The 20357-nt window shown below is 49.8% G+C and overlaps 11 protein-coding genes across 11 annotated transcripts; 7 read left to right on the top strand and 4 right to left on the bottom strand.

Moving 5' to 3' along the window:
* Nucleotides 1-301: 301 nt before the first annotated feature.
* On the bottom strand, nt 302-1897 carry pmi1 (mannose-6-phosphate isomerase pmi1; the record flags this gene model as incomplete). Its single annotated transcript, XM_058521570.1, has 5 exons — nt 302-1305; nt 1363-1600; nt 1652-1743; nt 1794-1814; nt 1867-1897. The coding sequence occupies 5 exons, from the start codon at nt 1895-1897 to the stop codon at nt 302-304; spliced, it is 1386 nt and encodes a 461-aa protein (XP_058365047.1).
* A 564-nt stretch (nt 1898-2461) lies between these two features.
* N7446_012827 (SAGA-associated factor 29 family protein) lies at nt 2462-3630 on the top strand (the record flags this gene model as incomplete). Its single annotated transcript, XM_058521569.1, has 3 exons — nt 2462-2636; nt 2765-3281; nt 3348-3630. 3 exons carry the CDS (start codon nt 2462-2464, stop codon nt 3628-3630), a joined length of 975 nt encoding a protein of 324 aa, XP_058365046.1.
* A 1534-nt stretch (nt 3631-5164) lies between these two features.
* Nucleotides 5165-5675, top strand: N7446_012826 (GFA family protein; the record flags this gene model as incomplete). The annotated part of the gene is made up of 2 exons (XM_058521568.1): nt 5165-5251; nt 5316-5675. 2 exons carry the CDS (start codon nt 5165-5167, stop codon nt 5673-5675), a joined length of 447 nt encoding a protein of 148 aa, XP_058365045.1.
* A 1317-nt stretch (nt 5676-6992) lies between these two features.
* N7446_012825 (GTP cyclohydrolase II) lies at nt 6993-8164 on the top strand (the record flags this gene model as incomplete). Its single annotated transcript, XM_058521567.1, has 2 exons — nt 6993-8084; nt 8135-8164. 2 exons carry the CDS (start codon nt 6993-6995, stop codon nt 8162-8164), a joined length of 1122 nt encoding a protein of 373 aa, XP_058365044.1.
* Nucleotides 8165-8561: 397 nt separating this feature from the next.
* On the top strand, nt 8562-10197 carry N7446_012824 (DUF3425 domain-containing protein; the record flags this gene model as incomplete). The annotated part of the gene is made up of 2 exons (XM_058521566.1): nt 8562-8651; nt 9100-10197. 2 exons carry the CDS (start codon nt 8562-8564, stop codon nt 10195-10197), a joined length of 1188 nt encoding a protein of 395 aa, XP_058365043.1.
* A 245-nt stretch (nt 10198-10442) lies between these two features.
* Nucleotides 10443-11542, bottom strand: N7446_012823 (NAD(P)-dependent oxidoreductase; the record flags this gene model as incomplete). Its single annotated transcript, XM_058521565.1, has 4 exons — nt 10443-10701; nt 10765-11234; nt 11287-11475; nt 11525-11542. The coding sequence occupies 4 exons, from the start codon at nt 11540-11542 to the stop codon at nt 10443-10445; spliced, it is 936 nt and encodes a 311-aa protein (XP_058365042.1).
* A 648-nt stretch (nt 11543-12190) lies between these two features.
* Nucleotides 12191-13735, top strand: N7446_012822 (actin-related protein 2; the record flags this gene model as incomplete). Its single annotated transcript, XM_058521564.1, has 7 exons — nt 12191-12209; nt 12271-12317; nt 12377-12520; nt 12605-12830; nt 12888-13453; nt 13506-13583; nt 13649-13735. The coding sequence occupies 7 exons, from the start codon at nt 12191-12193 to the stop codon at nt 13733-13735; spliced, it is 1167 nt and encodes a 388-aa protein (XP_058365041.1).
* A 652-nt stretch (nt 13736-14387) lies between these two features.
* N7446_012821 (uncharacterized protein) lies at nt 14388-15305 on the bottom strand (the record flags this gene model as incomplete). The annotated part of the gene is made up of 2 exons (XM_058521563.1): nt 14388-14815; nt 14876-15305. 2 exons carry the CDS (start codon nt 15303-15305, stop codon nt 14388-14390), a joined length of 858 nt encoding a protein of 285 aa, XP_058365040.1.
* A 527-nt stretch (nt 15306-15832) lies between these two features.
* N7446_012820 (serine/threonine-protein phosphatase 2A activator) lies at nt 15833-17080 on the top strand (the record flags this gene model as incomplete). Its single annotated transcript, XM_058521562.1, has 1 exon — nt 15833-17080. The coding sequence occupies one exon, from the start codon at nt 15833-15835 to the stop codon at nt 17078-17080; it is 1248 nt and encodes a 415-aa protein (XP_058365039.1).
* Nucleotides 17081-17529: 449 nt separating this feature from the next.
* Nucleotides 17530-18134, top strand: N7446_012819 (uncharacterized protein; the record flags this gene model as incomplete). The annotated part of the gene is made up of 3 exons (XM_058521561.1): nt 17530-17844; nt 17943-18040; nt 18113-18134. 3 exons carry the CDS (start codon nt 17530-17532, stop codon nt 18132-18134), a joined length of 435 nt encoding a protein of 144 aa, XP_058365038.1.
* A 417-nt stretch (nt 18135-18551) lies between these two features.
* On the bottom strand, nt 18552-19067 carry N7446_012818 (AN1-type zinc finger protein; the record flags this gene model as incomplete). Its single annotated transcript, XM_058521560.1, has 2 exons — nt 18552-18788; nt 18855-19067. The coding sequence occupies 2 exons, from the start codon at nt 19065-19067 to the stop codon at nt 18552-18554; spliced, it is 450 nt and encodes a 149-aa protein (XP_058365037.1).
* Between the last annotated feature and the right edge of the window lie 1290 nt (nt 19068-20357).

Raw genomic sequence — 20357 nt, 5'->3', positions numbered from 1 at the left:
TATGCCGAGGTTGTAGATTTGAGTTTGTTGCGCATGAACTTCTTTTTGGATTGAGGAAAGTCAATAACGATGTTAATATGAAGTTCCGGATTCAGCTGATGTTGTTTTACAGTGCTGTTGAAATCGACTATAGAATACTATAGAATATTGCCAAGGTTACGGATATAGGCCTATTCGGATCAACTGTACGAGATTCGTATTCATTATGCCTCCAAGGGACATTTGTGCGCAGTACACTTCATAGGTTTGCGCCGAGCCCAGAACGGGATATTTCATCTTGACGCCACGAATTAGGAACAATCTATTGATCATCGGACGCATTTTCCTCACCGGGCAACTCGCAGAACGCCTTGTAAGTGGTGAAGACATCATCTTCATCCTCTCCACTACCAGTATCCTCAATAATGCACTCGGCGGTGGCACCAACAAAGAAGACATAGCCTTCCTTGACCTCCTCGGTCTTGTTTCCGACGGTAATCTTGCCCTGACCACGCGTGCAAATGATAATGCTGGGACCATCGATCGGGTCAAAAGTGACCTTGGCATCCTTGCGGTTTAGATCTGTCTTGACAACGCTGAATTCGTCGATTGGAGGGTCGTAGAGCATGACGGATGACGCACTCGAGTATGCAGTGGCGTTCAGGACGGCGTACGGGTAGTCCGTTGCTTGGAGCTTCTGTTCCTCGATAGGTGCGTAAGAGTAGGTCAACATCTGAGTGAGGGTATCCACATCCTTGAATTTTGGAGTGAAGCCGGCTCGAACAACGTTGTCGGAGGAGGCCATGCACTCGATGATATCGCCGGAGATGTATGCATGAATATCGTCGGCCTTGAGGAACATGGCCTCGCCGGGCTGCAGCTTGACGAAGTTGAGGAAGAAGAACACGAACAAGCCGACGTCGTTAGGAAACTGGCCGTTCAGTCGCTTCACGAGCGCAGCCAGCTCGGTAGGGTTCGAGGGATTTGTCTCCACCTCACCGGGCAGGATAGCAAAGCTGTCAGGGCTGCTCTCTGCGATTGCCAGGAGATCGCTGGTGGCTGACTCGATGTTCTTGGGTGGGGATTCCATCAGGGATGTGAAAAGGGAGCGGAGGGCATCCTTGTTAGTTTGGATGACTGCGGAGTCTTCTGAGTCCTCGTTGCCCTTGACAGTCTGCTCAAATGCACTTGCGGCTTTTTCGCCAACCAAATTGCGCAGAGGCTTCACAGCCTGAAGGAAGTGAGTGATCTCGGCCAAGGGACGGAAGCCACAAACGCCCTCAAACGGCGTGATGGCAATGGTCATCTCGGGTTTGTGGTTGTCATCTGATGGTGATCTTATATGAGCTCAATGTTCCATATCCGTCCCCAGTCCATACTTACCAGGGTAGTTCTTCGAGTCCCTCGCATGAAGCTGCTCGGCAAGCTTCTTGTTGGGGTGGGCCTGGATACTCAGGGCTTTGCGGATGGAAAGCACCTTGAACAAGAACGGGAGTCTGCCTCCAAACCGCTCGCTGATTTGTGTCGACAGGAGGGCCTGGTTGTCCTGCACCATATCGAGGAGGGTGCGCTGAGTCTCGAGATCTTTGGAGGGAAGAGACGGGTGCGTGCCCATCCAGAGCTAGGAATATTGTGAGTCCAATGTTTCTGTTGGTTCATCTGAAGAGCTCACTTCGGCGTAGGGCTTCTCAGCCTCGATCGCAAAATCCGGGGCAGCTGTGGTGGCCGCATACTTGGCGGCTGTCGACTCTTGGCCGACCTTGCCTATGACGAGGTTCAGTGCGGGGCATTCATTGTCGCGTATTGATACTTACCCCAGTCATAGCTGTTGACGCCTAGCAAACATGTTAGCGCTGAATTATATCAGGAAAGATGGTTCGGGCTTACCGCATTGCAGACGAAGTAGTGGCACTTGCATCTTGAATGTTTGGGGAAAAGTTGGGGGAAGTGGAGGGGCAACGGCTTATTAGAACTTGCTCGCCAAGGCCCCGGTGAGAGATGGCCACGCTCAGGGTCTTTTTATGACAAACAGTTAATTAAAGAGATTTCAAGGTAGACGAGGCAAGGGAATATCTAGAGGAAAGTGAATACTCGGGAGCATTCGAAGTATTTAATTGCCAATCCGGACTTCCGCATTCGTTGCAACTATGTACCTGTCCATGGAACTATAAACACCGCATTAAGCTAACCCTGGCAAACAAACATCCTACTTAGTCTCTTAGCTTCTGAATATCGAAATATCTCAAGACGTCAACGTAATCCCCATTGAACACTTGAACTTGTGGAAAGCTCTTGCATCGTTGCCCAAAGCAGTTTAGCGTCACCCCGACCGCCCGGCAGGCGGGCTTATCACCGCATCTCCAACTTCACCTTCACATACCGTTGGTTACCGGGGGGTGGCGATTCTTCTTCTAGCTGCTCATATTAGCTATCTACCTCTACTCCAGCCTTCAACCATACTTTCAGGCCTCCCACATTGACTATGTCGCGCAACCGCCCCCGGCCCAGAGACAATGGGTTTGGCAATAATGAGGAACTAGAGCTGTGGACAAAGATTTGTCAAGATATCCGCAAATCCAAGGACAAGTTCGATCAGCAGACAACTTTGTCCCTGCAGATCAAAGCTTTGGTGGACAAGATCACCAACGATGGGAATAGTGAGTACATACTTAACCCCCGCGTTTGATCCCCCGCTCTATACCGCACCAAGCTCCAATATCCACCCCATAGCGCCCAATGAACATGTTTTTCATTTCATCGCACGTACTAATATTGCGCTTCTAAGCAGGACCCACCATGACAGAACACGACCAGCTCGACAGCTGGCTGCGCCAAAGCCAGAAACTCAGCGAAGAGGAACGCTCGATCATGCAAGATGAACCATGCGATGTAATCAAGAACCTAGAGTTGCTCACTGCCTTGCGCAAAGCATCCGAAGCCGAAGTCCCACCCAACCGATCTTCTTCTTTCAACAAGTCCCGCAAGAAGCGAAATGACGTCGAAGGCTCCGCTACCGATTCCCCTGGTGCCTCGGGCGCTGACAAGTCTGCTCGCTCTAAGGGTATCGTTCCGCGCAGCGCAAGCGTCTCAAGTACGCCAGCTCGCGAAGGCCGCAATGATGGCATTGCGGTCAAAGTTGAGGAAGGGTCGGAGGGTACTAAGGGCACCGTTGCGGAACGTAATGGTCTGTTGGTTGTCGGCGCTCAGGTTGTGTTCAAGCACAATAAGAATAAGCAGGGTGTTGAAGGCGAAGGTATCCAGTGTATAATCAAGAACATCACTGGCGATGGGCAAAAGAAGCGGTAAGCCACGCCTTATATTCAATTTCCCTTTATTTCCCACTGACCGATTGCTGACATCCCATCCAGATATGATGTCCAAGACCCGGAGCCAAATGAGAATGGCGAGCAAGGGGCCGTCTATAAGACGACCGCCGTCTCTCTCATCCCAATCCCCCAGATGAGTGCTCATCTCACCCCCTACCCGGCAGGCAAGCAGGTTCTGGCGAGATACCCTGATACCACGACATTCTACCGGGCGGAGGTGATGGGGTCTAGGAAAGACGTGTACCGCCTTAAGTTTGAAGGCGAAGAGGATGACAAGGAGATGGAAGTCGACCGGCGGTTTGTCTTAGACATCCCGGGCAAGTGAGAGATGTTTCTACGATCTGATATGATGAGATGATACCATTTTGAGCGAGGCGCTATCTGGAGTTTGAAGGCTTATGGATGCTTTCATCTTTACTAGATACTCTAGTTAGAAAAACAATTTTCTTTCAATATTTACTTCTGTGCACATGGCCTGAGTAGTGTTAACCAGAGATGTTTTATAAGAGGATATTTCTATGAACTTTTGAAGAAATGTAGGGTAAAAATACGTCTCTAAGCTAGTAGTGGTAGTAGTGGAAGACTAGTAGGACTGTGTGTATAATCTTCTTTTCACGGCTATCCCCCATAGCCTTCCATATTCTCTATTCTGCCATTTATGTAGTCAGTTCAGGGCATAACAAAGATTTTTTGTTTTGTTTTTTTTTTTTTTTTTGTGCGCATTGCACCACGGGAGATCTCAAGCCCAACGGAACAGGGGCCTTGGTCCCGTCACAATGGCTATCTTTTAACCCTCTCACCCTCCCCATTCTCATCACATCTTGCCCAAAACTCAAGAAAGAGACATTACATAATGAGCGACATGATGATACCATACACTGAGAACGAAGAGTGCAAGAAGTGGTGGAGGGTATACGAAGCCCGACAATACACCTTCGAATGCGATATTGATTCATTGTGAGTTAGGGGTATTACGCTCTTCAACAGTTCTTCTCACCTAGCTAATAGTCTTGATCTTAAACGGATCTATAAGAACTAAGATCCGTCATTCTTTATCGACAAAGGGATTATAGTTGGTATTACACGCCAATTCATGAGAGATATCGGCTAATAGGCTAAGTGTGTGAGGAATGTTTCGCCTGCCGACTAAGCTACGCAAGCCGCAGCTTGAACGTGTGGAAAGGCGTAAGAAGGCGTTGGTACGGTAAAATTCGAAATCAGTTTTACTATTCTCTCCTTCCTTATCTCCTAGTGCCCCATCCGGCCCGCACTAGTATATACTAGGGAATTTTTCCGCCGCATCTGTCGATGTATCTTCGGTAGTCAACGTAAATTACAGAAGCACGCTTAGGTTCTCACAGTGCTGTGGACTAAACTAAGACCGTCGTCCACTATGGCTTGAATAGGTCCGGTATATCGTGAAAAAATCTGACGTCGGCGTTTTCTCTGCTATATTAGTCTTGTGTCCTTGGTTGTGCTGTTTCGTTGCTTTTCTTCTCGTTAAGCTCTGATCACCGCTACAGACCTTCAAATTTACTGCAATCGTCGAAATTATATTTATCTTCAAACTCAAATCAATTCTCGAGCTTCACTTTGAAGGAAACTATAAGTACACTATAGCTACCGAGATTACTATACAACCACTCCTGTTCTTGGCGGTGTCCCAGTACAGTATTAGGGGTTAGGATAAAAATAGCCTCGTTATCGTGCTAGTAAATTCCTGGTGTGTCTTTAACTGTCTAGTGACCTGGCAGTAAAAAATATTTCGGCTTCCAACATTTACACTCAGCATTAAACTCTTTGAGAGATACACTGAAGTTTCGGACCAACAGAGCTAGCTACTACTTCCACAAGCCACAATGGCTCAGATTTGCTTGACTGGCGCTTGCCTCTGCAAGAGCATAGCATACCATATTATTTTACCCACATCGGAGTCATTCCCTAAAGTATGCGTTATCTCCAACTACTCAAATCGAGAAATTTTCATTCCCCTACTGACGACGTTGCCAGGTGATAATCTGTCACTGCACCAATTGCAAACGCTATACCGGCTCCAGCTTTTCCGCTAATATTATTGTGCCGCAATCTACTTTTAAGTACATCAAGGGGTCACCCAAGTTGTACTCGGATCGCAGCAATAAGGGCGGGCAGGTATTGCGCGAGTTCTGTCCTGGTTGCGGTACGCCATTCACGTCACGATCAAGCGATGATAAAGAAGTCATCGCGGTCAAGTCGGGAACACTGGATGAAGAGCACCGACTTAATTGTGCGACATTAGCAACAGAAATCTACTATCATCGAAAGGATAAGTGGGTGGATGAAATGGGAAATGAGGACGTTCAGAGGATCAATGGTAGCATGGGCGTTTAAAGAGAGAAATTCAAACCTCTTGAGGAGTTATCAGAGAGAATCTGGGTCATCTTCGGCGTACAATGAGCACAAATTTCTTCACTGGTAGGTATAAAATAAGCAGGTTGCACTCGGTGATCAAGTTCGATTTTAGCAGTAATGCTAAATGTATGATAAACACCATGCCAACTACCTAGTATAGCGAACAAGTCACACCCCCTCCCCCAAAACAACATTTGCACAAAGCCGACTGCAGGCTTGGATGACCGATGACAACCAGTCAATCGATGCCGTGGAGTTCTGTGTAGTCGCGTTCGATTTCAATTATCGACCCCTCAGGGACCTTCACATCCATCAAATAACCGACAGTCATATAATTGCCGGACAGTCGCACTATCTTGGATAATTTCAGCTTTGCATGTTTTCCTCGAATATGCACAGGTAGTATTGGTAGGCGGGGAATTCGCACAATTCTTACAGCAGCAGACCCATTGGTTCTGCCAAAATGGAGTAGTCAATTGGGAACACCTAGCTAAGTCCTGAGGAAGATGGCTGCATGGTGCAGTTCCATGCCAGAGATGGTTGCCTTCCCCTGGGCGCTATTTCATACTTCCGTTCGCTCTCTTTGTTCGTTCAGGGCGCCTAAAATGCCCGAATATAACGCAATGATGATAGGCAGCGCTGACCTTCACGTAGGTCATCATGCCATGGATCTATATAAGTAACTATTCCTGTATTTTTTCTCCTGGCGCCATATCGTCTTGGAGTTGCGTAATTAGTTTCCTGGTGATAGTAGACAACGTACTGCATGATTGGTTATAGTCTAGATTACATGAGACCAATACAATGGTTTACCCTCTATTTTCAGTATTCCGCCGTTGAGGAGACCTGTGATGAATTGGACGCCTGGTGGTACAAATAGGTTGAGTGTTGTTATAGGTTGACACCCGGACAAGAATCATGGGTGATAGGCTGTAGCCTAAGGATTCTTGCTTCAGCTGGCGTAGGGAGCACAGGGGGCCCCTTGAAGAAGTTGGACTTTGGAAATATATCGTATAAACATGAAACATGTACAGGAGACGAGATGAGTAGATGCTTGGTAGAAAGTGGGTCTGGCCTCGGGGATCTCAGAATGTGCTAGAGTAAGCACTGACAAATGACTCAGCTTCTCCTCATGCCGAGGAAGTCGCCATCTACTTCACTTTTCCATATTATCACGTCGGTCTTGTTGTATGTGTTTGCTCTCCCCAATTGGCACTCCCTGCATACTTGCATACTAGAGGTCTGGCCAAGACTCTCAAACACGACACGTCCCAACTACCCCGCCTCTCCGCCGCAATGGCCGATCTACCAGCACACGCTTCGCCAAAGCTCCCCCCACAATCGCTTCCTGGCGGATTATCAGACAATGTGAGCCAGGCAAGCAGCACAACTGGCGAACACACGCCGGCCTTACCGGAGTCTCTGCTATCACCAGCATTTACCCCGCCTGCCACCCCCGGCGGCACAGTGCATCTGGATTTGAACCCCACGAAAGTGCTACACCAACAGCAAGCAGCAGATCTCGAACATAAGAGTGGTCACGCGAAAGGACCCAAATTACTCCCGCAGCTCCCCGAAGTGGAATGTATCGTTCGGGCTCGGATCCCGACAACCAATGGCGCGGAAATGTTCCTTCATCTTTACCACAACGATCTAGACGGAAAGGAGCATTTGGCAATTGTCTTTGGAAATAACATTCGCAGTCGGAGCTTGGATAGCGTCCGGCCGGGGGAGACCGAAATGGACCGAATGATCCGCGGCGCATACGTGGGGAAATTGCACCCGGGAAGAGTTAGCAGCAGATATGATGACGAGAAGGCTGGATCGGCTTCTACGCCAAAATTGGTTGAGCCCCCATTGGTTCGAATTCATTCGGAGTGTTATACAGGAGAAACGGCGTGGTCTGCACGGTGCGATTGTGGCGAGCAGCTGGATGAGGCGGCGCGCTTGATGTCTTTCCCTGTTGAGGATCTTGCTTCCGATGCGCCGCCAGAGGCACAGTCTCTTCAATCACATTCCACGGGTGGTGTGATAATATACTTGCGACAGGAGGGCCGAGGAATTGGTCTCGGAGAAAAGTTGAAGGCATACAATCTTCAGGATCTCGGCTCTGATACTGTGGAGGCCAACCTGCTACTTCGTCACCCGGCTGATGCCCGAAGCTATGGTCTCGCCACTGCTATGCTGGCTGACCTTGGTTGCGGCGCAGATTCTATCCCAGAAGGAATCCGTTTACTCACAAATAATCCCGACAAGGTCCGAGCGATCGAAGGACCCAACCGGGAAGTTCTCGTGAAAGAGCGGGTCCCGATGATTCCATTGGCATGGCGCACTGGCGGTCAGAGGGGAATCAAGAGCTCTGAAATTGAGGGCTACTTACAGACAAAGGTATGCTCGCAACCAATTGCTGTTCCGAGCACGAAACTAACGGGCAATAGATCTCAAAAATGGGCCATATGATCCAGTAACTTCGCATCGTTTTGGACTGTTGTCTTTCTTTTCTTCACTCATTCCCCCTTCTGCTTTCTTGCATTGGAAATTCCAAAAGCCTTTGTATACGATCGACACGAACTTTCCTCCTTGCATATTCTCGATCATTATATGTTATATACGGCGCTGATATTGTACATGTTGTAAATTTGCGGTCTGTCATTTGAACGTGCTTAGATACAAGGGACAATTGGAGTATAACTATATAATTATATTCTCTTAAGTGTTCGTGCCGACTGTGTAGATGGCCCCCAACTTTAAAGGTTGACATTTCGCTCCACCCACCCCCGACGATCTCCACGTTCGCCCTGCGGATCTTCTCAACATCTCACCTCCCGTTGAATGGATCGAACCCTCTAGCGCCTGTATAAGGCCATGGCCAACCGTGCTCCAGCCGATGTGGCGCTTTCACCCGACATGCCCGGACCTCCTACCCCCTCCTTGGACAGACTCGAAGACTCGCCGGTTCCTTCGCGCGCGACATCACTGGATGCAGATACCCTGTTGCAAGAGAACAATGGCGCGACATCAGGGCGGAAGCGCAAGCTCAATAGCATGTCATCACGGGGCGTCGCCAACCTTACCCCAGACCAGCTCGCAAAGAAGCGCGCCAACGACCGCCAGGCGCAGCGCGCAATCCGAGAACGCACCAAGGGACATATAGAAGCTCTAGAACAGCAAGTCCGAGACCTTTCATCTCAAAAACCATTCCTCAACCTCCAAGCAGCTCTGCGCCAGAATGAGGCGATCCGGTCGGAGAATAGAGAGCTCCGGCAAGGGCTGAAGGCGGCAATGGATATTATACAGCCGTTGCTTGCGAGGCCGGAAATATCAGGTAGGTTGCATATGCCAATGCTATTCGAGTACCGAGCTGACGACAATAGATGCACCCCCTAGTCTCCCTATACCCAAGTCCGCCCCGCCCCCTGCACATACACCCCCGTTCCCCGACACCGATAACTTCACATCCAATCCTCAAGGTCCACTTCCAGGCGACAAGTCGTATGCCGACTCAATTGCCAGCATTGATACACCCTCTCCAACACACTCTGCCCCGGCATCAGTGGGTCGCCGGGGAAGTTCCAATTGCGGCCCTCCGTCGGCCTCTTTCCGCGTTGCATTGGACTCGCAGCGCCATAACACCACCCATGGCTTAGATCTTGGCTCGGAGGAGCGGCTAGGCTTTAACTTCCTATTGGATTCGTCCCGTACTGTTCCCAAAGTCGACCGTCTTCGCCGCAGCAGCTCAGAGAACTTCCGCTTCCACCCAAATCCTCCGTCACCAATATACCCACAACCACTGAATACGACCTGCGAACATAGCACCCCTGCATTTGCTGCCCCGATACAAAACTTGACCGCAACATGTCCCTTGGATACTATTCTTCTGGAGTTCCTCCACAGCCGACAACGCGAAGCCGCACAAGGCATCCCCAGACAGAAACTTGTGGGGCCTCCATACCCAAGTGTCTCCTCACTATTGAATCCAGACAAAAGCGTCTACTCCCACCCGGTCTCAAAGGTGTTCACGGATATCCTACGCACATTCCCTGATATTGCCTCCCTACCGGAGCAAGTCGCCGTGCTCTATACCATGTTCCTCCTCATGCGCTGGCAGATTTATCCCACGCAAGAGAACTATGAACGTCTCCCAGAGTGGCTCACACCACGTCCAACACAACTTCTCCATCCACATCCAGCTTGGATGGATTATGTGCCGTGGCCAGGGATGCGTGACCGGATTGTCACAACATACCAGAACTATCCGTTCGAGAATTGGTTTATCCCATTCACTCGTGGGATTTGTGTTAATTGGCCGTATGAGTCCACGGATTGCTTATTGTCGGCTGGTGACTCGGACGAGCTGGTTATCAATCCTGTCTTTGAACGGCACATGCGCAACCTGAACAATTGGTCTTTGGGGACATGCTTTGCGGAGACCTACCCTGCTTTGGCGGACACCGCTCAAATCAAGCCGAAAGAGCAAAGTTCAACGCCGCGCCCACAGTAGATTCATTATAGTCTGTCATTCGCCTCTGACGGGGAGGCTCTGTTTCGTGGAAAAATTGGCGCTGTTTTACTTGGGTGTTTGTTTATTTTGTATCTACCTTTTGGGGGCGTTGGATAGCAGGAACAGATATCAATATTAGGCCAGAGGCGACATGGCCATACAAGTGTCGCCAATAGAATTTCGGACCGGAATATTCAAGAGAAAACTTGATCAAACCATCTACAACCCAGACCCCTAATTCCCCTCTATTCTTTCCTACTCTTCTCATTCCAGAACTCCAACCCAGCCTTCTGTCGCAATGTTCCATACATGGCACTGCTATCAAGACACTCACCACCATATTCCCTAGCAGCCTCCATATTAGCACGAGCAAGCTCAAGACCAGGAAGCTGAACGCCCCGCTCCTCAGCCATTGCCATAGCATGTCTAGCATCCTTGATAGCGAGCGAGACACCAAACCCAGGACGAGAGTCCAAAGACGGCGCATAAGCACCAGTAGTCAACCTATCAAAAAGACATCAGAATCCACGAACCCAACACCAGATAACGTGATACTAAAAGACATACCTCTTAGAATAACCCCCAGCAACAGGCCCAAATGCCTCCCCAATAAGCTCCTCCATAGGCCCAGTCCCCAGCCCAGTCTTCTCAGCAAAAACCTGCGCCTCGCCAACAGCCTCCATCATATTAACCGTAACGATATTACCGGCAATCTTGAGAAGCGAGGACTTGGTCGCGTCTTCGCCGCAGTCAATCACCCGGCGACCCATCACATCCTGGATCAAAGGCCTAACTACCTCTGTTGCATGACGAGGACCGCCAATTGCAAAGACCAGCTTGCCGTCTACGGCAATAGGATTCCCACCGAAGACGGGCGCTGCTACGTACGATGCGCTCTTGGCTTTGAGGTCTGATACGGCTGTGCTCACGGTTTCTGGGTGCACTGTTGAGCAATCGACGAAGATCTTGTCCTTTAGGGAGTGGCCTGAGCTTGTGGCTTGGGATAGGAGGCTTTGTAGGACTGAGTCGTTTGAGACCTGGGGGTTTGTTAGTAGGTTGTGGGTTGGATATAGGTTTGATATTGATTACCATCGTGAAGATGATTCCGCAGTTGGAGACTAGTTTTGAGAAATTGGTTTCTGGGATTCCTCCCAGTGCTTGCAGCGGAGCTCCGCGCGACATCGTGCGGTTGGAGTAGAGTAAACCCAGCGCTTTCTTGGTTGCTAGGTGCCTTTGTAGATTGGAGGCCATCGCTAGGCCCATGGACCCGAGGCCATACTGGGAGTTCATTAGTTGTTTGGTCTGCATAAATGCGGTGAGTACTTGCCCAGCCAATTTGTGGCATGCTTGTGTTGTTTGATCGAGGCTGTGAGATGCAATTGGCGATAACTTTACAGGATGGACAGCAGATCAGATAGGTTATACTCTATGGGCAGAGTAGGAAGTTGTGGTTGTGTCCGGGGTAGAGATAGTGGAGCGACAGGTTTCCCGAGGATATCGGAGTCGGCCGACAGGATGTTCTCCCAAGTTTGACTTGGCTAGATCGGAGTCTATAGAGATATCTTGTCATGCTAAAAGTTGAGATTTGAGGCAATTCCATGTGTTACCTGCCTCCTGCAAGGCGTTATACATGTATCATGTCAAATTGAATGCATACAACCATCCCACCCCACTATTCACAACCATGCACAACCTCACGAGTCCAAAAAACCTCAATTTCTCCCTCAGCTTCATCTTTTGGAGCTTGTTCAGCCTGAAAATGTGTTGATGCCGTCACGTATGGTCATAACTGCGGCTCGCCCCCAGTTGTGGGGGGAATATCAGGTACGGTATGGTCACGTAAGTTATGATGCTCCGTCCGTCGTCGGCTTCGACTTCAAACATCCCCAACTCTCCTCCCTTGAACCCTTCCAATTCCGCTCTTCTTGGGAGCTCCCAGAACTTCACTCCCTGACACTTCCATCTCATCTGTCACATTTTCAATTCCTTCAATATGGCGGACATGCCCATTGGTACACCTCCCCAGGCTACCGTGTCCCAGCTTCCCAAGCTAATAAGCTAACCACTCTACAGTGCTCGATGGCGGAACCGGTTTCCTCAAGGTCGGCTACGCCGCCCAGGTATGTCGCATAGCCTTCTCAACACTGTGATAATCCTCTCTAATTCATATTCCTGTCAGAACTTCCCAGAGCACCAGTTCCCCTCGATAGTGGGGCGTCCCATCTTGCGAACGGAGGAGCAGTCAAATGACTTTGTCCTCAAGGATATCATGTGCGGAGACGAAGCCGCTGCCGCACGTTCTATGCTCCAGATCAGCTATCCTGTATGTCTACAGACCTGTCCCTCACCGTCATACCCCGCCGTCGCCGCAGACGTTGTTGTCGATGCCTAACCCGCGTTACTCTAGATGGAAAATGGAATTGTCAAGAAATGGGACGACATGCAGCATCTATGGAACTACACCTTTTACGATAAGATGAAGATCGACCCTGCGGGTCGCAAGATTCTCCTCACGGAACCCCCGATGAACCCGCTCAAGAACCGCGAGCAGATGGCTGAGGTTATGCTGGAGGGCTATGGATTCGGTGGCGTCTATGTGGCGATCCAGGCGGTGCTGGCACTGTATGCCCAGGGTATGTAGTGCGAAGGTGGAACCGATTTCGGTGACAATACTGACGGGGGTGCTATAGGTCTGAGCAGCGGAGTGGTTGTGGATTCCGGTGACGGTGTGACGCACATTATCCCCGTGTACGAGTCGACCGTGCTGAACCACCATATCCGCCGTCTGGACGTCGCCGGCCGCGATGTCACCCGCAACCTAATTGCGCTCCTCCTGCGCCGCGGCTATGCGCTGAATCGAACCGCTGATTTCGAGACCGTGCGCCAGATTAAGGAGAAGCTCGCTTACGTCTCTTACGATCTCGAGTTGGACAAGAAGCTGTCCGAGGATACCACCGTTCTCGTCGAGTCGTACACCCTCCCCGACGGCCGTGTCATCCGCGTCGGTAGCGAACGCTTCGAGGCTCCCGAGTGTCTGTTCCAGCCGCACTTGGTTGATGTTGACCAGCCCGGTATTGCTGAGATGCTCTTCAACTGTATCCAGGGTGCCGATGTCGATGTTCGTTCCAGTCTATACAAGGCCATTGTGCTCAGTGGTGGTAGCAGCATGTACCCCGGTCTGCCCTCGCGGTTGGAGAAGGAGCTGAAGCAGCTCTGGCTTACTCGGGTATTGGGTGGAGACCCAGAACGTCTGAACGTATGTTCAATTAACACAGATCAGCATATCAACCTGGCTAATGATCTCCTAGAAATTCAAGGTCCGAATCGAAGACCCCCCTCGACGGAGACACATGGTCTTCCTGGGTGGTGCCGTACTCGCCAACCTGGTATGTCTATATTCCCGTTGCCCCGTTGCCTTTCACCCAGAGCCTTACTAACACCACCGCTCTAGATTGCCGACAAGGAAGATATGTGGGTGAGCAAGCAGGAGTGGCAGGAACAGGGCGCCCGCGCCCTGGACAAGCTCGGCCCGCGATAAACGCATTGTATTTAGGCGGTTTCGGTTCCGGTTCTTCCTCTGCTCCTTATTTCTCTCTGATTTCTTGCTTCGCATTGTTTGCAAGCCATGTTGTCCTCTGTCTTTTCTCTTATCCTCACTTCTTCTTCCCCCCATCCTTGTCGATATACTCCCGTCAACCTTGCGGCTTTTCCCTTGTCTCTTTCCTGCTCCCTACATTGTACCTAGACTGGTCTGGTGCCGGTGGATCTGGGACTCTTATGACAGAAAAGAACTAAACATTTCTATTCGCTGGTTTTGTCTTGTAGATATTGTCTGTAGGTTATGGTGGGCTGTTAGCAACCTTTTATGATATGAGTTGCGCTATTCGATATTGAAGATGTCATGGATGTCAGTAGTCTGTCTAACCGTATCATATCAGCCGAAGTATTTATGATGTATTTATAAGAGCCTTGAAATTTTCAACTTAGAAGGTAAGCGTACAGGAGCGCAATAGACAAATATCTCTCAGTAAGAAATGACCTAAAGATGAAAATCCATCCTACGTATGTATAAAGCAGCGAAATATAATCCAAAGACGCAAAGATGCTATGAACGCCGAATGAGAAGATGCACAACAAGATAAGATGAATAACCCGCCCACTGTTCAATCCACCTATACAGTAATATGCAATCAACCCTCCACAGCACCGGGCGAAACAGCCAAAATAACTGCAAGTGCGGCAATAATCAGCGCAGCAGCCACAAATGCCGTAAGCGCTATACTGCCACGACTAGCAGGGAACTTCCCGCGGATAATCCAATATTGGCTCTCGAAGTAGCGGTGGAAGCCGACTATCAGAATGAGGATCGAGACGCCGATGAATGTCGAGCCGAGGGGTTTGCCCACGCTGCGGAGACGGGCGGAGGCGGATGATGTGTGGAATGCGGCTGAGTCGTAGGAGAGGTTCGGTGGGAGGATGGCCGGGTTGGCACCATTTATGTTATAGGCATTTGGGGTTGTATTTGTGGTGGCACTATTTAAGCGGAATAGTTGGGTTACTGCGATGCCGATTGAGGCGAAGGCTAGAGAGGTGCGCATCCATGCTAGGAAGGTTCGTTCTGTTGATCTTGTTAATTTTGGAGGTATGTCTGAAGGTTGTAGTTGCGTGTGGTACGTACCTAATGCAAGATGGTCACGCGCAACGCTTCCCTTGTTTTCCAGTTCGAGGCTGCCGTACCGGTCTGCTAATTTGCTATACCAGGACTGCTGGGGCTTGGGTGATGAGTCCTGGTTAGTCGACTGGTTGGTGCCATTGCCGGTGTTTGCATTATCTGGGTGTAGGCTCTTGTGTTGAGTGCTTTCGGCCCGCTCGGTAGATTGATAGTCGCGCCTCGCGAAATCGGCCGTGTTAATCGGAGTGGCTTCGGTGGCCTGAGTGCTCTGTTGTTGGTTCAAAGGGCGTGCATGTGTTCGGGAAGAGCTTGAGTGGGACCGGGCACTGCCGACGGAAGAGGACAGGGCTGAATCGGTGTTGGTAGGCGAACGAGAGGATCGGATGCTTCTAGCTCCGTTGTTCTGTCCTGTTGGAGGCGAATCAAATGTATTCATTATGGCGTGATCATTTAATCAGTCGGCCTGTTTTGTCCAATCCCGAGGGGAGAGGGACCGTGTTTATGCACTGAGGCACCAGGGGACTCCTTTTGCGAAAGCGAAAAGTGGATTTTGCTATGCGGTGCTCACAGTGAGACAGAGTGAGTTCTGTCCACCTTATTTCGAAGTTATTGTGTCTGTCAGTGTCAATCTGCGCTGCTCTGACTGCACTTTGTCGGTGTGATCTCGCGCAAAGCGTGCAATGATCTCCGCACGTGATTCTGGGGAAGGGTCCACTGCAACCCACTTGGATTCAATCGGTAGATCACTATGGGATGAAGATGATGGATCAAGAGCTGGATGGAAATGATTCCATGATCTGTGTAGATGCTCAAGTCAACATCTCTTCTAGCATGAAAGAGTCACCAGATATCAGAACCCTAACAAATGGCGTCATGTTCTGTTTGGGTAGGCGGTCAGAGCTGGTTTATGCCATCTGTTGATCGCCGCCTTTCTCCCCTCCTCGCTTCAACAAACATACGAGCATGGCGTCACAGACCTCTCCCGGGAAGGTCGATCTTTCCAAGAAGCTTTCAGAGTTGCGGTCAAATAACCGCCGGCCACAGACCAACGCCCGAGACCCAACTCCAACAACTCCTCCTCTCCCTTCGCCTCCAGACCTCTCCGCCCACCAGTATCGCCAACCAATTCGTCGGATCCTCTCCCCCAAGGATCATGAACTATTTCTCTCTTCGCCAACCTACAATCTAGTACTTGCGTTTGTCTTCGGTCTAACCGACTCGGTCCGCGGGCACTCTGTCACCGACCTTCAGAAAAAGCCCCAGTCCGAATCCATCTCCAAGATCTTCTCGGTCGTAACTCAGATCCGGACCCTCCTGACCAGAAACCCTGCAATCGACCAGGGTGGGTCGCGGTTCGGTAATCCCGCTTTCCGTACCTTGTTCGACGATGTTGCCTCCCAGAGCGCCTCATGGCACATCAATATCCTGGGGCTAAAAGATACCGCCGCAACCGAGGAGGCCTCCACATACCTGATTAACTCTCTGGGATCAAAAGACCGGATCGACTATGGCTCAGGGCATGAATTGAACTTCATGATGTGGCTGCTATGTCTGTACCAACTCGGTCTCCTCCCTGCCTCGGACTTCCCTGCCGTGGTGGTTAAGGTCTACATCGAGTACATGCATCTCATGCGCGAAATACAGTCCACTTACTACCTCGAGCCTGCTGGTTCACACGGTGTGTGGGGCCTGGATGATTATCATTTCCTTCCGTTCTTATTTGGCGCTAGTCAATTAGTCGGCCATGGGTATATTACTCCATTGGGTATCCACAATACAGCTACGTTGGATGAGGAGGGTGATAATTATCTCTATTTGGACCAAGTTCGGTGGGTCGATAGTGTCAAGACCGTCAAGGGTCTACGCTGGCACAGTCCGATGCTGGACGATATCTCTGGAGCGAAAAATTGGTTCAAGGTTGAGAGCGGTATGAAGAAAATGTTCGTCAAGGAAGTGCTTGGAAAACTTCCTATCATGCAGCACTTCATGTTTGGGAGCCTATTGCCTGCCGCTGAAGGCATGAGTGATCCCTCCGAAGGCGATATCGAGCACGACGGCCACGACCATGCCCACGGCCACGATCATGGACACGACAGCGCGGACTGGTTTGGCGACTGCTGTGGTATCAAGGTACCCAGTACCGTGGCTGCGGGCGCAGAGATGCGCAAGCGTATGGGTGGATCAAACTTGCGCCCAATTCCTTTTGATTAGTAGGGTCTATGTTACAATAAAATAATGATAGGATATCGAAACAATTATCCAGACACACTTGATCTTCCGCAAATGTATCTGAGCGTGGTCTATAGCTACTCTAGCTGGTCTATAGGAAAGTCCCCACCGCCTCTGATTGGCCCACTCCAACCTCAATTCCAACTCACTCCGTTTCCTACACCCAACTCAAGCAAATCCCAAGTCGTATCATCTACGAAGAACGAACCCCCAAAATCAACCTTGCCTATAACTCCCAAACCCAAAAAAACAAAATCAAAACCAAAGCGACCGCCCATCCCTCTCTTACTCCGCACGCGCAACTCTAGCGGTCCCCATCTCCGCCCATCTTCAAAAAGCCACACCGCCAAACACAAAAAGAGGAAAAATCACGGAAGAGCACACGTCATCCTCCTTTACGCTCCGACATCCAAACGCAATTCGACCCACTCATGGCGGGCGACGAGTACTCTATCGGTGGCGGCAAGCTCAAGCTCAAGGGGAGCAAGGTTAGTGGAGGACGGATAGAGAAGAAAAAGAAGAAGAGTTCGAAGAAGAAGGAGGAGGGTTCTGGGACTCCTGGGACTCCTGGGACTGGTGATGTGACGCAGAAATCGGCTGTTGAGACGAGTGATCCCGCAACGCCGACTGATTCTAGAGTGGAGAAGCGCGATGATAATGACAATGACGATGGTGATAAGGAGCGCGAGATTGGGGGTGGGAAGACTGAGACGGAGAGGAAGTATGAGGAGATTCGGCGGAAACGGGTATGTTTCTCTTTTTATTTTTCTTTTCCTTTCTTATCATGAAAGTGTTTGGCTTCATGTGGCTTTGTTGGATATCTTCAACTGACTTACTGGGTTAGTTACATGAACGACTTCAGCGGGAAGGCGTCAAGACTCATAAAGAGCGGGTTGAAGAACTGAATAAGTATCTTAGTCGGTTGAGTGAGCATCACGATATGTATGTCTTTCTTTTTCTTTGTTGCTTTGTTGCTTTGTTTCACTTACATGGATGTCTGCTAACTAATTACAGGCCCAAGATTGGACCGGGTTAACTGGTTGTTTGGGCTTCAATGGATTTCAATGCATGGAGCTAAGGCTTAGATACAAACCAGTACATGCATGTCTGTACTTTTACCAATGTTTCAATTTACCATTTCGGGAGTTCCTTTCAGTCAGGTGTAGATGTAAAACCCATGATCTGGTGGATCACGTACATGGACCACATGATATCTACTTTGTGTTTACTATATCATGTGGGTGTGGTGTATACAATATAGTATTCTGAACGAAATTATTGAAAAGATATGTATAATTCAAGGTTAAAACGAAGACCTGCAGGAGCTCTATTATAAGCAGTTCCCGAAAAGAAGTCAAGCCTTAAATGCAAGACGGCAGTAGATCAAGAGATAAATAGTAGAGATGACACCAAATAACAACGCCATGCAAATGACCCCAAACAGAGAATAGATCTAGATATAGATCAAACCAAACCAGAACAACTCATCTCCAAGGAATCCAAGATCAAGTAGAACGAAACACCGCGCTAAATCCGAGATCACTGCGACAGACAAAACGGGAAAGAAAAGGCAAGTAGGCGAGGCGACACCTGCGGAGACGGAGTTGGAGATGAGGATGGGGTGGAGACGGGGAGATAGCCCCATCTGTCCTGTGTCCTGTTCAGGCAGAAAGAACAGAGAACAGTCCCGCTGTTCCAAGAAACAGACCCCATCCTATTTCACTCAACTCCACTCGCATTATGATATCCCTCATACGCCCTTCACAACAACAGTCCGCTCGCTGTTCAGCTTATCAGCGTTACGAGCATGACTCTCCTTCTTGCAGTCCTCCAGCCCGCTGCAGGAGTGTGCTTCCAGCATGCGATGCTTAGAGCAAAAGTGGCCAGCGCAGAAGCTGCAGTCGCCGACGATGCGCTGGGCGGCTTCCTTGCACTCCTTGAAGTTGCAACGGGGCTTGCGGGGAGGCATTGTCGTGATTTGTAGAGTGACGGTCGAGAGAGTTGGAGAGGCCGGTTGGAGAGTAACCGACTGAGGAAGAGAGGAGGAGGAGGAGGCGAGGCGCCGGGTTGTTTGGTGGTACTCTCGAAGGGGGTTGTTGGGTGGTCTTTTGGGGGAGTTTAATAAGCGCCGAGCCAAGTGCGGAGATGCGTTGGGGGGCGAGTTTGGGGAGTAGATCAAGTATAGATCGGAGTTGGTTGTATTGATGGGAGTGTAGGAAGGAAGACGGCAAAGTCGTAAAGGGGGAAGAAGAAGGGAGTACCTGCAGAAGGGGTATATATAGGGATCGGAACAGACGGGAGAAAGCCACAGAAGGCTGAGTCAGTGAGGCGACTGGGGGTGACGGAATGAGGTAAAGTGGAGATTCCCAGAAGGTTCGATAAGTAATTAGTAGAGCAGAAGTATTAGATATAGATTACAATTACACTATAGACAATATAGTGGACTAGTCCGTATAGTCTCCTATCTGTGTCTCAGGCCTATGCCTCTATGTTCAGGGATAACTATACACGTGATGCTTATAGGTGACCCCCGAAATTACTTCCGTCTCAGTTGTCCGCCACCCATTCCAAGTGGCAACAGGTTCATCCGATATTCCTGCGTCTACGGCGGTATAACCAGAACACCCAATATCTACTATTTGCAGTACTACATCATCTACCCACGTCTCACATATCTCACATATCTCACGTATCTCACATATCTCCCATGTCTCCACTACCGACGTACATTATATTTTCAGATACTGGATATCACATTAAAGCCACAGTGTAAGGCCACAGTGTAAGTGGAGCTATGACCTAAGAGAGAGGTAAAAAACAGGTGAAGTGTCCAATACGAGCAACTCGCAGCAAAGTCTCTGCAGCCGAAGCTATCGGTAAATGCAATGCGCACGGGATCAAAGCCATTCCAGGACGTCGGGTAACGTTAGTGGCTCCGTTTAACTAACTTCAAGACCCAATGCCTAAAGTGAGGCCGATCCCGCTACCCAATTTCACTGTCTCTCACACATTCGCCTAGCCTTACTGCACATGTGCCGAGCTGGGTCACATCGCAATCACACGTTGACTTGGTTTACCGGGGCTACGTGTTCCATTTCAAATGTGGAGGTGTGCATTGGTTTGATATGTAAAGCGAGAGAAAATTGGAAACGCCCATGCGCCCGAACCCCTTGCCCCAACGAAAAAGTAAAAAGAAAAAGGAGACAGGAGAATAGCAAATTGGCGGGAAAGCTAGAAATGAAACAATTTTCCAATCCAA

This window comes from Penicillium canescens, assembly GCF_028828765.1.
Source record: "Penicillium canescens strain IBT 15451 chromosome Unknown utg000011l_segment0_segment0, whole genome shotgun sequence".
NCBI lineage: Eukaryota > Fungi > Ascomycota > Eurotiomycetes > Eurotiales > Aspergillaceae > Penicillium > Penicillium canescens.
This window is presented reverse-complemented; position numbering and strand designations above follow the sequence as displayed.